Source organism: Elephantulus edwardii, unplaced genomic scaffold, assembly GCF_000299155.1.
Source record: "Elephantulus edwardii isolate Elephantulus edwardi_28Jun2011 unplaced genomic scaffold, EleEdw1.0 scaffold00067, whole genome shotgun sequence".
Classification (NCBI taxonomy): domain Eukaryota; kingdom Metazoa; phylum Chordata; class Mammalia; order Macroscelidea; family Macroscelididae; genus Elephantulus; species Elephantulus edwardii.
Window position 1 is genome coordinate 4,851,133 of NW_006399817.1, and position 18,619 is coordinate 4,869,751.

The following is an 18,619-nucleotide window of genomic DNA, read 5'->3' on the forward strand; positions in this document are numbered from 1 at the left end:
ATAATAAAAAAGAGTTAAAAAAATTACTATATAAATGCTTGATGGAATCTTTCCCTCCTACCATAGCTTTTGGAAGGTGCTTTCTCTATTAATTTAAAACTACCTGTGCAATTAAAACGTGCAATGCAAAAAAAAAGAAAAGTGGGCTAGATGCTTTAGCCTGAATGAGGTAGGTACAGTAGCACTAAAGAAGCAAAGCAAGTAGAAAAACTACTAAATAAATAAAAAAAAAATTGGATATTACAAAGATATTAGAATATATTTGTATGTCTCTGTATGTATTTAACCAACTCGTAACATGGTAAAGTTTCTTCTGTATGAATTAAAAGTAATAGAACGCCACCTCCCACAAAAGAAGAAAACAAGTTAGGGACAAAGATATTTATTATCTCTTTTCTGCTAACTCTTCTATACCTTAGTCATTGTCGTAACTTGAAAGAATTGGGCTTTATCCCAAAAGGATTCTGAAATTACAGTTCTGACCGATATTAGTGTCTAAGTTCTCTGGAGTAATGTGACATGCAACAGTATGGTTAGGAAAACGAACCATATTTATTATCTTTTAAAGAGATAAAAGCGAAATAAAAGTTGACTATTTCTTCGAAGGGCACTTGAAGGGGGTATTAATTTTAGAGGGATTTTTTAGTGATTATTTTAATGAGAATTGCCTAAGTAATAATTAATCTTCAGATGTTTCAAAGAATGAATTCTAATTTAAAATGAAAAATCTTGGCAATAGAAAATCTTGAAGGCAGAGAATTAAACTTAAAACAGCAATATTTAGAAAATTTTCAAGGATGAAAAATACTGTAGAAATTGAATCTGTATCATTTCAGTTTCACTGTTTCTTCTTTTTAAAGGATTGTGGTATTAAATTCAGAGTAGTAAACTATTAATTAATTACAGTGTTAGAATTTATGACTAGAGAAATATCAAGGAGTCACACCTTGTAATGTTAAAAATTCAGCAATATTCTTCTTCTGTTCAGCCTCTTTCTCCTAAAACCACATTTCCAATATAATATACATCACCCATTTGCTAAGAGCAAACTTGATCCTCCTGCTCCAAATTATAAGAACAGCAGCTTCAGTTTGGAGTCAGAGAACTTCCAGGACTAAACATGGCCAGTGAGAAGAACTAGTATAGCAAAGATCAGCTCTGTCATAGCAAACACCAAGGAAATGGCCAAATTTGTAAGTTTTGTATTTTACTGGATGCAATTCCAATACTATGTGGCATTACTGGCACTGAGGTTTGGAAATCTGTGATATAAAGAACATGCAAAGAAATTTATTTTCACAAATTTTTTTCTTGTGTGAAAATATGGAGCACTGGTGGCTGTGTGAAAATACTGTTGTCATTGTGGTTAGCTGCTGTTGAATCAAGTACAATTTTTGGTGATCCTATGAACAACAGTTCTGAATCCTGTCCTATCCTGTGCTAGCCTCACCATCTGATACCTTTGAGCCCATTACTTAAATCACCGTGTCAATCCATCTCATTGCGGGTCTTCTCTTTTGCTGACCTTTCCAAACTTATGTTTCTCTCCAAGGAATAGCCTCTCCTAGCAACTTGCCCCAAGTATGTGAGATGAAGCTTTGTTATCCTTGCCTTCAAGGAATATTCTGGTCATTTTCTCCAAGACACATCAGTGTAAGGAGTATAATAAAAATCTTTCAAGTTATTTTAAAAAGCTGGGCAGAAAATTCAATCCTACAAGTTAAGCTGATTTTCAGACACTTGCAAAGACAGAATCACTTATCTAATCAAAACTTTACCATGTTCCAAGTTGGTTAAATATGCATACATAAATATTGCAAAAATGTAACAAGGCTCACCCCTTAGGGATGACCTGTCACATACCTCTGACCACTAAGTATCAAACTCCTGGAATTTCTAAAACGACTCCTTTTTCCCCCTAAACAAACATATTTAAGGCAATAATCCAAAGGATTGACATTACTTGAACTACTTACCAATAAAATCTACTGATTTGTCCAACCATGGGAAAATTTTCTCACAAAAGCTATCATTCACAGGCACTCGCAGGAAATGCGACTCGGGGATAAAATCAGGCTTTGGACAGGTATTGCTGGCATTTAACACGTAACTAATCCCATTCTGTTGCATCAGCTCCTATGGAGGAGAAAGAGCAATTTAATATGACTATGGTATATTAATAAAATAATTTTGAAAGAGTAAAGCTTAATATATGATAAAAAACACCAAATTTCTTGAAACAGAATTCACTTGATCATTAACTTTTAAAAAGCAGCAAAATATTTAAAAGCTTAAGCTTAAAGGAGAATTTTTAAAGGACAAAACAGGATGTTTACAATAGTATCCTTGGAGATCACTTATCATTCATTAACTCAGTCAACTCTCCATCCTCTCTATTGTTAGAGACATGGAACAATATAAAGTAAAACCATAATTTACTATAATTTTAGGATATATGCACACACACTAAAACATTTTACTTCCCACAAAGAACATAACAGTTCTTCTCTAAGATGCAGTTCTTCTCATTTTAAATACTCTTTGAAAGTTTTATCTATTTTCATAGCTTTAATTATCAATTCTAAATGCTAATGACTATTAAGTTCATGTACGTATTCATACACACCCAGACAAACATCCTCTTAAATTCTCAATCCATATTTTGAATTATCTACTAGGTATTTCTATTTGGATGTACAAGAGGCTCTTCAAAATCAAAACATCAGAAACCAAACACTATTTTGATTCTTTAATTACCCCAAAATTCTATATATTGTCTGTTAGAGCAAAACTGGTGTGGTAACAATAAGCAACCACGCCTCCAGCTACAAAGCACTGACTTCGTTTCTCTTCCTCAAAGTATTTCCAAGTGGTTGCCAAATCCTTTTGGTTTAGCCTCATTCATTCATCCTCTTCTCTTCATTCCCAGTCACTGATCAGTCGTGAATTCTCACCAAGGGAAATAAGAGGGCCACTAGAGAATGGTCAAGTCTGTAGTCTTACCCTCTCCAAACCATACTGTGAACATCTAGAGCAATATTAACATAAAACATAGGCTAAAGTACTTTATCTATACTTGTTATTAGATCTTATTAGGGAGCTCTGGTGGCTTAGTGGAAATGAGTTGCACTGCTAACCCAAAGGCACGAGGGTTGAATCCAGTAACTGCTCTATTGGAGAAGCAAAGACATTCTCCTCCCATGGAATTTCCTACCTCTGAAAACACAGTGGACGGTCAGCTAAGAGCTGCTTCTGACTATGGTACACAACAGCAATTCTATGTTTTGAATGTTCCTGTTTCTCCTGATGACTTTCTTTTCACTTTCCCTACTTCTCATTCTGTCTTTCCAAAGTACTCCATTCAACCATTAGAAAAACACCTTCCACAGTAAATTTTAATTAGCTGTTAATCCTTAACTCCTTATTAGGTAGTGAAACAGTGAATGAGATCTTGGACTAGGTTTTATCTGTTTGTCTACCTTCAGCACCAAGTACACAGTTTCAATCAACACTTGTTTGTTCAAATGACCTCCATCTACCATTAACCAGGCATGCCCATACAACCTTGCTTCGGTTAGTCATCTCACAGCTGCCCCTAAGGAAATGCTCTAAGCCTGGAGAAATTCTCTTCTTCTAAGCAATGTTGGTCACCTAATTTTGGATGCTACCATTGCAACAAATCTTTCCAACTACCTAACAGATAGCTGGTAATTTTACCCTACTTTAAGAAACATGCATGTACCCTAGTTTCTTCATTCACCCCCTCCAAAATACGCTTGGCACAATAAATGTACATTACATATGATGAAAGATGAATGTAAAAATCTGACTGTATATATAGCCTTCCTGCAACTCTTAGATGTGTCAAGAAATAGGTTATGGAACTGGGCTGACCTCATAGCTTGACCAATGCTTATCAGCTGTGTCAGAACCCAAGCCTTCTGATGATCTCATAAGCATCTATTGAGTTAATAATTGGGCCATGACGATCTCAGTGGTGTTTACTGCAACCTTTAAACTTTTGTACACACAGCAAAGGTCACATTTGTTATGAACCAAAGCTACACTGAGTGTCATGTGACCAATCCCAGGGTACAGAGACTGGTTCAGTATTTCACTTGCAAAAACAGTGGTAGACACTAGAATTAGATCAGTATTGCCAAGCCTTTTAAATAAATGATTCTTAAGTATTGGAGCCATTCTATAGTTTTCTACCATAAAGTGTTCCCCATTCCTTTCCATAAGCAATACTACAAAGTTTATTAAATTAACAGTATAGGGAAGTACAGAGTAAATACCTTTCCAGCCAACTCAATAATAAAGGTACCATGGAGGTTTCTGGGAGAAAAGGCAAACACTATCAGTGTTATCTACTATAGACAATCAAAAGCCAGCAGGCAATTTCTCACTATGGCACAAAAGGAATGGAGTCAAAATGATGACAGTCATATTTGATTTACCAACAGATAAAAATATGTAAAAATGTATAATTCAGACAAACAGCCTGATAACCCACATTTTTCAGAAAGGACTATTTATTTAATCAACTTGACTCAATTAAGAAAATCATTAAGCACCTCTAGTGAAAGCCTATTAATAATATAATAAGATTATGGAACATAATAAAATACTGTTATGTAGATATAATTAATAACTACTGTGTGTGAGGTACTGTTGTTGTTGTTGTTGTATACCAGAGTTAGAACCAACCCATAGCTGACCCTCTGGAAGGTTTTCAGAGGCAGTTAATTGCATGGAAGGAGACTGCCCATCCTTCTCCCGCAGAGCAGCTGGTGGATTGGTACCCCATACCTTCAGGATTACAGTGCAGCTTCTGGCCACTAGGCTACCAGCCAAGCAAAGGAGGTGCTATGTTAAGCATTTAAATAGACTGTCTCAAAACTGCCCTTTAAAATGAGTACTGTTATTGTTCTCATTTTACAAATGAAGAAAATTATGCTCAGGAAGGTTAAAGTAGGCATACAGCTATAGGAAGTATTGGGTCAAGATTCACAGCTAAGTATATCCATCTCTAGAATCTACTCTTAGTCACCATATTCTACTAAACTTAAAAAGAATTTTCTTTAAAAATCAGAAGAATGAAATAACTAGCTCATATAGATTCTGAGGCTTCACCTGACATACTTTGGTCATGTTGTAAGGAGAGACCAGTCCTTGGAGAGGGACATCATGCTTGGGAGGGTGGAGGGACGGCGCAGGAGGGGAAGGCCCTCTGGGAGATGGACTGATTCAGTGACTGGGGGAATCGGGATGACTGTCGGAGACAATGAGATTGGCACAGGGCAGAGCAGAGTTTACAGCTGTTGCACACAGAGTTGCTATGAGTGGCAAGCAACTCGACGGTACATAACAACAACAACAACAACAACAAATAAATTATCTGAGTATAAGCACTGTTCTCTTCTCTTTGAGGAGATTTGAACAGTGACTCGGGCCCTAGCTGGTTGGTTTGGGACTGGTTCTTCTCAATTCAGTCACAGTTAAGGAAGTAAAACCAGAACAGACCTGAATTTGTAAAAAAGAGCTGAACTGAAATAATCATCAGAATGGGTGAAACAATGCTAAAAACATCATCTCCCTCTTCAAAAACAAGGGCAGTAAGTGCATTACACAGCAAGCAAGTATCTTGATAGTGAAAACTGGAAACAATGGTGCCCACTCAAAGATGGTGGTCAACCACATACTGTGAATGTGTATTGTTCTCTACAGTCCTGCTAGGAATCTAATCTCCTGCAAGAGGCTCCCTAACACCTCGTATTCCATTAGAGGACTTTTATATGCCATTTTTTCTCTTCCAGCCCATTCCAATTAACCCAAATGTTTAAAATTCAAGTCTGTTCCAATTTCTCTGCGTCAGACATGACTGAAGCAGTTCAAAGTCCTAATATATCTTGCTCTCTTACTTTACACTACCTTACTGTTGCCTCAGCTAGAGTTGTAGGCAGCTGACTGCCGGTCTTTCTGCCACTGCACATCAGTGTCTAGCACAAAAGTCTGAGGGTCAGAGGCCCAGGGACATATCTCTATCCTCAGGCTCCCTGCTGACACTGGCAGGGCAGGAAACATGAGAAAAAGGCAGTGGGAACCTGATTTGAGAAACATACAAAAATCCAAACTCACTATTCTAAATAACAAAAGTATTCCTCACTTATAAAATAATGCACTTAGAAGATTCATTTAAATATTGGCTTTATTTCAGACAACTGACAAAAGAAAGAAAAGCAGACATTAATGTGATCAAGTTGAAAGTTATTCATTATTTGCAGAATACAATATTTTAAATATAATATACAAGCCTGAGCAAATATGCTTTATGAAAAGTTTACTTTAAAAAAATCTATTCTTTAGCAGTTACCTAGCTGCTTTCCGAAGTTCTCTTGGGAACATGATAAATAAAAAATGGCAAATATATAAACAAAACAATAAGTAAACAAACCTCTAATGTAGTAAATTAAATTTGGCTACTAAATTAAACACTATTCTTAAGAACATCTCAACAGGGTTTATTGGTATGAAGGCAATGGAAAAAACTCAGTTATAGGAGGAAAGTATTAAAAATAATATACAAAATTTTCTCTCAAATGAAAAATTTAAATTTAACATATACATGTACATTCATTCATTCACTACCTTTACACACGCCTTGTATAAATTAACTGATTAAATTCTAAACAAATCACACTCAAACCTATCCTCTAACACTTACAGTTTGTTTTTTTAAAGAAGAGCAAGATATTTTTAAAGAAGTATCAGTACAGAATCCTTTTAAATTATGACTTCCCCCCAAATATTTATACAGAGAGTTTACTCCCACCTAATCTGCAGGAGGGAAAAAAATTAAAGCAATATATCTTCTTCCCTGAATCTTTCCAAAATATTTAACTTGGGTCACAATAAAACAATTCTCTTACTCATATTTCATCAGAGTATGTAATATTTAATTAATGTACATAATTATAATAAAAAGTACATTGGCCTAAACAGGTTTTAGAACAAACACAACTGAAGCTTGGTAAGCAGACAATTCAAATGGTGAATGCAGAAGTGCTTACTGAACTGCCTGCTGCTAGCCACGAGGCAGGTGTTTACTTGCTGTGGCATCAGGAATAGACTTAAGTTAGAGAATTCTTTATCATAAAGTTTCTGAAGTTTTGTATAACTATTCTATTAACTTGCTCTCTGGATTATTTTTTCTTGAGATTTTCTGGAAGTTTATACCGACATAGACATGAAGCATTTGGTTGGTTTTTTTTTACAGTAGAAATGTAATTTTTTTTTTTTTTAACAGTAGAATAGAATCACAACTGTGAAGAATGTCTCTGGCTATTTTATAAAATAATGCCTGTTCTTATTAATAGATGGATGCCAAGGACTTCTTAATAAATTTTAAAGACACATTTATACAACTCATTCCATTTGAGCACACATACACAACCGAATACCCCATAATTAAACATTATAATCTTTAAACTTCTACAAAGCAGTTATCTTCTGCTGTTTAATATTTAACTCAACTATGTGCTAAGTCTGTTAATGAAATGCTTTCCACTAATGAAATAATCTTTCTTATTTGGCCTTCAAGTATCCTTCTGACAGTGTACTGACCTCCTTCTAGCCAATGAGCTTATCTTCCTCTACTTAAGCTACTCACTCTATGGTCCTGACTTAGTCTCTGTAAGTATAGATCACTACGAATCTGCTGCCATATGACTCATAGTAACCCATTAGGACAAAGTAGAACTGCTCCAGTTTCCAAGGCTGTAAATATTTACAGAAGCAGCCTGCCTCACCTTTCTCCTACAGAGCAGCTGACATAGTCCAACTGTGGACCTTTCATTTATAGTCAAATGTCTTGACCACGGCTTCTCACTGACTGCTACAACCCCTCCATGAACTCAGTTTTATGCAAACCTCTCTTGGATCCCTCTTTCTCTTTTTTAACACACTCTCAATAGTCTACTGCTCCTGAAATTTTTTAATCTTTCTGGTATCTACAATCCAACAGTTCTACCCTCTTTTCTCTGTTCTTTATCCCCACTGTCTCTCTACCCTCTTTGCTCAAATTCTGCTTCAGTCATTACAATCACTCCTTTACTTCACTGTGTTCTTTTTCAGACTCAGCAAGATTACAACCCAGGTTACGTCTAATTTTCAACTTATTTTATATCTGCACCCATGCGGTTGAACGTGGCTAGAGAACTTGTAGTAGGGCTCCCTAATCTCATTTTCAATTGATATTCAGCAACCGTTAGATTTTCCTGTCAACCCATACATACTACCTCTCTCCTAGATACATGCCATTTTACCCACTTCCTTTTCTCTTCCAACACACTATAATCCTGTTATCCTGTCAGCCTGATAATCTTGTTTCCTACATCACTGAGAAAAGTGAAACAATCAAAGGCAGATTTTTATTAACTCCCACCACACTTGCCCTTCTACTAGAATGTGCACCTCACATCGTTTCCTCTTATATATGCTTCTGAAGCCAATCTTTTAACTTGTATGATAAATTTTACCTTCTCTTATTCACTTGAGGAATCTAGCAATTCTTACCTCATACTAGCCAATCAATTTTCCATTCTACTATATCATTCTTTTCCAGGTTTAAAATATCTTGTTTTCAACATTTCTTTCCAACCATTACCCATTTCTTTGTTGCTCCTTATACCAAATTTCTTGAAAGAGCTGCCAACACCAACACTTGTAATCTTCTATCCTCCTCCTCCTGTTGTTCCTGAGCTGAGCCTTCCTATTCACCCTTCCACCCATGATCCTACCAAAACTGATCTGAGCACCAATGATAACCGGCATTGCTAACTCAAAGGTCACTCTTCTTACTTGACTAATAGCACATTCTTTCTTCTTAGAAAACACTTTGTTGACTTCCTTCTTAGAATCCTGCACTCTCGTGATTTTCATTCTTTCTCAATCATACATAGAACTCTTCAGTTTTTCAATGGTGGTCGTATACCCAGACTCAGTCTGTGGTTCTCTATCTATATTCTCTTCTTAAGTGATTATTATCTACTCTTCAACATTAAATATAATCTGTACACTAGTGGATCGGAGTGACTTCCACATTTGTGTCTTCTGCTTCAGAAACCTTGCATTGAATTAAAATATTCATCTGTCTACTCAACATGTCTAATGATAGGCTTTCAAACGTTCTATGTTCAACACTGAACTCCTACTCTCCTCTGCCTCTTAGTGTTAAAGGAGCCATCTATAAAGCTCCCTGATGCCTCTCTTTTTTCACATACTCTCACCCTCAAAGCTATCAGAAAATCCAGAATATAACTACTTCTCACCACTGATACTAATTTTGTTTCATCTCACCATTATGTACCCTCTTAGCTGGGCATCTTGTTTCCATCCTGAAGGAAGTTCCATCTATTTTCAACTATTTTCAAGTCTTATGATCTGCTTCCGTACTCTCCCATGTTCATTCTTTTTGTTTAGACACACTGGTTTCCTCATTATTTATCGTACTAGATATAGCTTCTCTTTTCTTCGTGCTGGCTATTTCTTCTGCTTTTATTGTTCTTCCCTAGATATCCAAATGGCTTACTCTGACCACTTTCAAGGGTTTGTTCATATATCAGTATGGCTGACTTTGATTACTTACTTTCAAATCAAACTCCTACAGGTACTCCTTCCCCCTCGTACCTATGTGTTTTTAATAGTATTTATCGTTACCTACTATACTGGTGGACTAGTGGCAAGAAGCTGTGCTTCAAGTGGCTCAAATCCACCAGGTACTCCGCAGGAGAAGGTAATCCTGTGTGACTACCTGCCTCTAAAACCTTCCAGAAGGTCAGCTATGGGTAGGTTCCAACTCAACGGTATATATCAACAACAAACTATCCTATCTAGGGAGCTGTTGTGGCTGAGTAGTAAGGAGTTACGCTAACCCAAAGGCATGCAGTTCAAATCCACCAGCTGCACCAAGGAAGAAAGATGGACAATCTCCTCCAGTGCTATGTACAGCCTCTAAAAACCCACTGGTCACGAGCTGTTCCAACTTGAAAATATATAACAACAACAACAACTATCTTACATAATTTGCCTATATATTTTGTGTTTATCATCAGGATTTTTGTGTCAATTTTTTTAACCTCTAGGAGGTAAGGCCATTAAGGCACAAATTTTTGTCCGGTTTACTGATGGAGCTACAGAACCTAGAAAAGTATCTGGTAAATAGTACAGGTCCAATAAATGATATGTTAAATGTAAATATGAATGAATTATTGTCTTTAAGATGATGAAAATGGGAATCAGATTAGGGTTTTTTTAGTATAAGAAGCTACACAAATGTTGGCAGCAGACTGTCTAAAAGGGTAAAGCAGGCGGCCTGAACTCCCTGAGAGAAGCTCAATCAGTTCACCTCCGATAGAGCTCTCTGTCTTAGAAATTACTCTCAATGTATTTAAGGATGAAACGATATAATAGTCCTTACTTGAAATTTTAAGTGATCAGGGAGAAAAACCCCCAATATAAACCTTTGTCTTTTCACACAGTAACTAGATTCTTGCTCAAATACCACTCAGTTCAGCCATGAACGAGTCATGTGTAAACTACTTTTTAAGTGCAATAAACTGTTCCCATTCTGAGTCTAGTACAAAGAGTAGAGGATGTGAGAACAGATCGTGAAATCCAGAGAACTATGAGGAAAAAGAAAATAAAAGCATTCTTTTAGACCACTGACTGATATAGTCGGTCTGTTACAGAAAAATCATGTCTTTACAACACAAGTAAAACTTAATACACCCTGGGAACACTGGCCTATAAGATCCAAAAGGGTAGCGACAAGTTACATGAAGCTACACAAAATAGGAAATGTAACCAGGCTAAACTGTGATGTACAGTAACTCCAAAACACACAAAGGATTATAGAGACCTGTGTGCCTGTGTGTGGGCACGCACGCACTCACATACACAATTTGAACAAGTTCAGTAATTTTTTACATTAATTACATGTTTAAAAATTTTAGACACTGTGTTAAATGTGTTATTGAAATTAATTGTACTTATTTATTTTTATTTTTAAAATGCTCTTAGAAAAACTTTAATTATGTGTATGTTTGCCTTATATTTCTATTAGACAGCTGGAGTAGAAAGAACATGCTATGAAAGAACAAGGAAAGCAAATCTCAGTCAAAATTCAAAAGATGTTCATATTTGTCAGTCCTTAATAAGTCTGCTTTAGAGTTCTATCTTCTGGAAGATGGGCATCCCTGGTGTTATATAAAGCAGAACTTGAAGTTAGTTTTGGGTATGAGCTCTGCCTCTGACTGGCTTTGAAATAAAAGATTTCCTAGCTACATTATCTCGAGTAAGTGACTGAAGATCTCAGCACCAACCTACTTCCTAATTATGGAATTAAAAACAATAATGAAATGAGATTATTATTTTAAGTGAAGAGCTCCAATGTCACAAGGCTAAGGACTCAGACAACTGAGAAGTCAGTGATTTGAACCTACTCAGTGCAACTGCCACAATGGTAATGAAGAAGGAATTCAAGCTGCACTGAAGGTACTGGCAGAAAATAAGGCCCCAGGAATCAACTTGGGATTCCAAGTGAAACATTTCAAATAATAGGCAGCCCTGGATGTGCTCACCAGTCTACGCCAGGAAATTTGAAGAGCAGCTGCCTGGCCAACTACCTGGAAGAGATCCATATTTGTTTCCATTCTCAAGAAAGTTGATCCAACAGAAAGTGGAAATTATTAAATAATATCATTAATATTACACGCAAGCAAAATACTGCTGAAGTTCATTCAAAAACAGCTAAAGCAGTACATAGACAGAGAACTGTCAGATGTTCAAGCTGGATTTAGAAGAAAGTGGGGCACCAGAAACATCACTGCTGATGTCAAATTGATCCTGGCCGAAAGCCAAGAGAACTGGGAAGAATGGCTATTTGTGCTTTATTAACTGTGCAAATACATTTGGCTGTGTGGATCAGAACAAGTTATGCCCAACATTTGAGAAGAATGGGAATCCAGAACACTCAAGTGTGCTCATGTGAAACCCATACCTAAAGCAACAGGCTGCTGTGCGAACAGAGCATGGGAACACCATATGGCTTAAAATTAGGAAAGGTGTGCATCAGGGTTGTATCCTTTCTCTACACCTATTTAATCTGTATGATGAGCAAATTATTCAAGAAGCTAGACTCTGTGAAGGAAAATGTGCCATCAGGATTGGAGGAAAACTCATCAATAAATTTGTTGTGCAGTGAACACAACCTTTCTTGCTGAAAGTGAGGAGGATTTCAAGCACTTGCTATAGAAGGTAAAATACTGCAGAATTCAATATGGATTACATCTCAAGGTCAAGAAAAAAAAAACCTTTGCCACTAGACTGACCAGCAACATCATGATGAACAGAGAAAGGATTAAGACTGTCAATGACTTCATCTTACTTGGATCCATAATCAATATACTTGGTGCCATTATTCAGAATCATGAGATGTATGGCACTGCCAAAGTGTGTAGCCAGGGACCCCTCCAAATTACTGAGGAGTAACAATGTCAGTTTGAGGTCTAAGGTGCACCTAATTCAGGTCTTGGTACTTTCAATATTAGGTATAAAATTTTTATTATACCATGAAGGTTTCTGTGACATCTCTTTTAACATTATTTTGGTGGCATCTTATTTCAGAAAAAAAAAGTTTATGGTCATTGCTTCTAAAGTCTTTAGCATCTAGATTTTAAGAAAAAGTAATGTACGATTAGGCAAAGTGCAAAATCTTCATATTTGACTATCATCAAAAGGGTATTTGAGTAAATTCAAGAATATTATTCTCTTGCAAAGTTTAAACCAAGGGAGTTGAGCAGGAAGGAGAGTTTACTATGAAACAAGAGCCAAATGTGGCTCTAAAACTCATCAGCTGGATGGCCCTGGGGAAGCCATTTAACATTCCTGAAATATCTGTTTCCCCATTTATCAAATGAGGGAGGCCAGCTAAATGATCTCTAAAATCTCCTTTAGTAGTAAGGCTCTTGCCAATAAGAAATTAGAAGCCAAATATAAATTGTTATTCACCACTTTCACACTTTACAGCCTACCAGTGCATTCTTCTTTCTCACCATTCCTGGCACACACATCTGTTCCACAGAAGCTTCTGAAACCACTCCTTAAGTTCTTGCCTAGGTTATGTTTCCCGTGAGCTTCCAGAGGCCCATTTTCCTTTAAGTGGTGTTTCCTTTCAATGCATCTATGTGCACATCCTGTGTCCTTTTAGCTAGAAGTCAATGCAAAATAGACAACTACACTTTCCAGCTCCTCATCCTCAATTCCAAGCTCTGGGTTTTTTTTGTTTTTTGTTTTGTTTTTAAATTTTTTTTAAAAGTTTTATTATTTTGTGTGTGTGTCCTATCAAATCGGATTTGAATGGTACAGGAGGAGATTGCCTCTCCTTCTCCAGCAGAGCATATAGTGGATTTGAACCACATACTGCTGCTACTTTGTGGGCTCTTGTGCAACTGACTAATATTTTTGTTGAAACTGAAAAAAAAAGGTAGATCATAAAATGAATGTGCCCATTTATTTAATATTGAATGTTAACATTTATTTAATATTGGTTATGTTTTACTGGCATAATTCTGAATAACATCCTAGGAATTTCCCCCCCAAACCCCTCTCAATATATAAGCATCTCTTGCCCTGCCCCAGGGATGCATGTGACTTTAGGAAATTAATTTTGCCTTCAGTGACATAGTTTGCTTGTCTTTAAAAGAAGAGTTAATATGTGCCCAAAGGCAAAATAATCCTGCCTGAAGGCTCAAGACAAGCATATCTCAAATAGATCAAATTTCAAATAGGCAGATGTCACCACAAGAGCAAACTTGTGAACAACATAGGGTGAAAGTAAAATTTTAGAGATGCAGGAGTTTTCAGAAGAGGAATGCTTCACTGTCATGTGTCTTAGTTATCGCTTACTCCTGTGACATACTTCATTCTTTGGTCCCCATGCTGCTCGTGTGTTGTTATTGCTAGGTGCTGTTAGAGTTGACTCTGACTCTTAGTGACTCATGCAAAACTGGGAGTTTGCCCAATCCTCACAATCTCCACTATGCTTAAAGCTACTGTTGCAGTCACTGTGTCAAGCCATCTTTTTCAGAGTCTCTTTCCTTCTTTGTTGATCCTCAATCTTTCTAAACACAAGGTCCTATTTCAAGGACTATCCCCTCCTGATAACATGCCTGAAGTATAAAAAAGGAGTCTCACAATCTTTGCTTCTGAGACAGACTTGTTTGTTCTTTAGACAGTCCACGGTATATTAAATACTCTTCACTAACCCCACAATGTAAAGGCATCAATTTTTCTTTCAATTCTTCTTCAGTCTTCCTCATTCATTATAGAACTTTCATATGCATATGAAGTAAGTAAAAATACTACAGGTTTGGCCTCCCAAAACATGTCCTTACCACATGAAAACACACTCTATCACATCATCCCAAGCATTTTAAATCAACCATACATACAAAATCTCATTGTCCAAATCATCTAAATCAAACAGGGGTGAGACTTTAGGTGTATAGATTGTGAGGAAAAAATTCCTCATCTGTGAACCTATTAAATTTATACTTCAAACCATCTGTCACCAATCTAATGTATAGTGATGGAACAGCCACAATATTGACCTTTTAATTAGAAATGAGAAGAAAGAGATAATGGGTACCAGGCAAGTTCAAAACACAACAGAACAGTTGACATCAGCTTTCAAGGCTTGAAAAATCATTCTCAGTTCTCAGAGGCCAACCATATAATGGTCCTGTGCTCCTAGATCTTGGCCATGTTCTCCAGATTCTAGGTGGAGGCCCTTGGCCCTGCGTTTCAGTGCCACTTACCAAACCCACTGGTCCAACAACTCTGCTCCCTCAGCACTGGGCAGTCCCATTCTTCTAGTTCGTCAGACTGATGACCCTACTCCCTCAGCCTCAGCAGCCATGGTTCTTGTGCTCACTGGTGATAGAAACTCCACTCCGTCAGCTTTAGGCAGCAAATCTACCCCTGTGGCATGTTTGGGTGTTTTGTTTTATGGGGTTTCCACCTCCTTCCTTGTTGTGTACCTTCGAATTGGATTCAACTGGCATGGAGGAGACTGCCTCTCCTTCTCCAGCAGATCATCTAGTGGATTTGAACCACATGCCTTTGGGATTGCAGGGCAACTTCTTGCCTCTAAGGCCACCAGAGCTCCCCCCATGGCATGTGTTAAGGGCAATCCTGTACTCCAGTATCAACTCTTTCTAATCTACCCTTTGAAATCAAGAGGATCACACCCAAGCAAATCTGCTGTTCCCAGAATGGTCCTTCTCTCTTCTTGGAGGACTAAGATGTGCCTGATCTAAGTTCTGGTATCTTCAGTTGCTTCCTATATGCATCTGCAAGTTGGACAATTAATGGGATGATAGAAAAACTGATGCCTTTTGAGTGTTAGTGCAGAATACCAAATACCCCAAGGACAGTTAAAACAACAAACATATCAAAGTGCAACCACGGTGCTCCTTAGAAATAAGGATATTAAAACTTCATTTCACATACTTTGGACATGCTGTTAAAAGGGATCAGTCCTTGGAAAAAGACTTCATTCTGAGAAAAGTGGAAAGCCAGACAGAGGAAGAGCTTCAACAAGATGGACTGACACAATAACAATTTGCTCAGACATACCAGGGATTGTGAAATGGGGCAGGATGGAGTTCAGATTCAGTGTTCATAGGGTTGCTAGGAGTTGTAGTCGACTTGATGGCGCCAAACAGTTCATGTTTTCATGCTTGTACAATTTATTATATGCCTTTATTTAATTGTTCTTTTTTTAGGGCACATTTTGTTTAATATAACCCTTTTTCTGCTAAATTTATGTTCTTTCCTCTTTCTCAATGAAACTGATCCAACTAGCTTTAGACAAAGCGAAGCCTTTAGTTGTTATCTTTTTACTATCTCCTTCAATCCTGCAATCATAGAGCGATGGCTACATGGTGGAGTGGACCTGGGGGAGGGTTTGTAAAACAATGAAAGAATTTTTTCTTTTACTTTTCCAAGAGGGTAGTGTTCTGGGGGGGAGGCTTGGGAGAGGAGAAATGTGCAACAATGAATGAATGGAAATCCAAAGCCTCTGTAAATTTTCACTGAAATAACAAATTTAAATTAAAAAAAAAAATTAAGTTAGAGTAACGGAACTCATAAGCAGTTCCTTACTTCACCTCTACCTTGTATGCGAACTTCCGAGTTGTAAAACAACCCAATGGTAGATGGAATTTGCTCCAGGACTTAAGAACCATAAATGACATAGCTGAGCCTCTACATCTTGTGGTCCCTAACCTCTACACTATATAGACAAAGTGCTAGTCTATAGGACTTTTATTGTAAGAACCACCTTCCCTCTGTAACTTGATTTGTGCCACTATAAGAACCTCTACTCGGAATATTATTGCTTTTTAATTTTTGACTCATGTACTTTTAACTTGTTAGTTAAAGTTGTGTCTTCTAGGCTGCAACACCCCCATGACACATCTTCAAGGATATGAACATGTACGACCAAGCACAATCAATAAGAGTGCATCTGAATTCCAAAATCAATCTCCATAATAGTCTATGTGTTTCCTACTGCCAAAGGGGCCCTTTAGAGTAGTGAGAGAAGATCTTCACCCTGAAACCCACAGTGTCCCTTTTCAGCAGGAAGTAGCTAAGAGAATACGCCATCCCCTTTTCCTTATGAATCAGGGTGAAGTCTCTCTCAGGGAGAAGTGATAGGGAATGGCAAAGGACACAATGACAAAGGAGATTAATCAGAACTGGCTTCGACAAGCACTGTGGCAATTGGACAATTAAAACAGACATTCGGAGGGGGGGAAGAAGAATGAACTGGGGAGGAGGGTAGAGAAAACAGTGCAACAATGAATGAATGAAAACCCAAAATCTCTGTAAATGTTCATTAAAACTAATAAAATTTAATAATAATTTTTAAAAAAGGATATTCTACAATCCAAACCCAATTATTTCTAGTAGGCTACAGGAAATAAATATCTTTTTATAACAGTTTTAGTTTACTTGGCTCCACAGTCAACATTCTTGGTACCAGCAGCCAGGAGATCAAGAGACAAACTGCATTGGGAAAGTCAGCTGTCAGGGACTACTCCAGTGGACTAAAGAGCAACGACATCAGGCTGGAGACTAAGGTGTGCCTGATCCGGGCTTCTCAATTGTGTGCTATGCATCAGAGAGCTGGACAGTGACTAGGGATGAGAGAAAGGAAACTTATGCATATGAGCTGTGGTGCTGGAGTGTTGAATATACCATGGACTGCCAGAAGAACAAACAGGTTTGTCCTGGAAAGGGTGAAGCCAGGCTGCTCCTTGGAGGCAAGGATACTGAAGCTACATCTGACATACTTTGGCCATGTTACCAGGAGGGACCAGTTCTTGGAGAGGGACATCATGTTTGGGAGAATGGAGGGACAGTGTAGAAGAGGAAGACCCTTGATGAGATGGATCGATTCAGTGATTGGGGTAGCAGGAGTAGGTGTTTTGGAAACAATGAGGTTGGCACAGAATAGAGCAGGATTTAGGGCTCTTGTACATAGGGTCACTATGAGTTGCAAGTGATTCAACAGCACATAACAACAAACAACATAAGAAATAATTTAGGAAGGACTAGCCTAGAAAGTATACATGCTTCTTGAAAAGTATTTATGTGCCCAGACATTATAATGGAGCAATTTACATCTTAAGAAAACAAGGGTAATTTTAGGAGAAATTTTATCCTTTTCCAGGTCTCTTGGAACTATGAGACCAGACAAACATGACAACAAATTAGGTTTCCTGTGTTTGGTAAATAACATCAAACAAAATAACATTTCAAAATATGGCACATCTATTAATTGTAGAATCACACTGGAAGTATATTTCCTTTCTGGGGTTAGGACATGCTTAAAACGACAGTTTACAGGTAACTGTAATTTCTCTAGCTGCTAACAATAAACTCTGCAAAGAAGAATATTTTCAAGGTACTCACCTTGTTGAGAACATCTCCTTGGCAGCCAAGATAAAGATTGGGAAGAATTCTGGTTGGCCCAATGTTGGAAACAGGTAGGCAGGGCTGAGAAATGCAGGTAGGGACTAGGGTGGATTTTCCTTCACAGAGGCCGGGGAAACAACGAGAGAACTCGGCAAATCCACCTAAGGACAAACACTGGTGTCATTAGAGATACTATAAAATTATGCCATGCATGAAGATAAAATCTGCTTTATGTGAATCTCTTACCTTAAAACTGTTTTGTGTGGGTTTTTTTTTTTTTAAAAAAGAGAACCGAAATTCCACAAATGGAAGTGGGTATCAGTGCTCATGTGTTGCATTCTCTAGCTGCTGACTGCAAAGTGTGAGGTGTAATCTAACATTGTGCCTTTGCCTGTCGGGCTACAATGGAGACATGAAGGTACTTGTCTTCATCTTAGTTAACATTCTAGTCATCTTCCTACATCCCACAGCATTATTCCCTGCTCCTCATTTCCCAATCCTTCTAAGGTTATATCCTATCCACAGGAATAAAAATTTGACTTTCAGTTTATCTCCCATGAATTTAAAAACCAAC

General features: G+C 37.5%; 1 protein-coding gene across 1 annotated transcript in view; it reads right to left on the reverse strand.

Moving 5' to 3' along the window:
* Positions 1 to 18,619, reverse strand: part of DUSP16 (dual specificity phosphatase 16) — a 121,911-nt gene that overhangs the window by 12,398 nt on the left and 90,894 nt on the right. Inside the window, exons 4-5 of the mRNA XM_006888414.1 lie at positions 18,043 to 18,206; positions 1,977 to 2,136 (exon numbers count right to left, since the gene is read on the reverse strand). Of these exons, the coding sequence (XP_006888476.1) occupies positions 1,977 to 2,136; positions 18,043 to 18,206 (324 nt within the window). The remainder of the gene's footprint in view (positions 1 to 1,976; positions 2,137 to 18,042; positions 18,207 to 18,619) is intronic.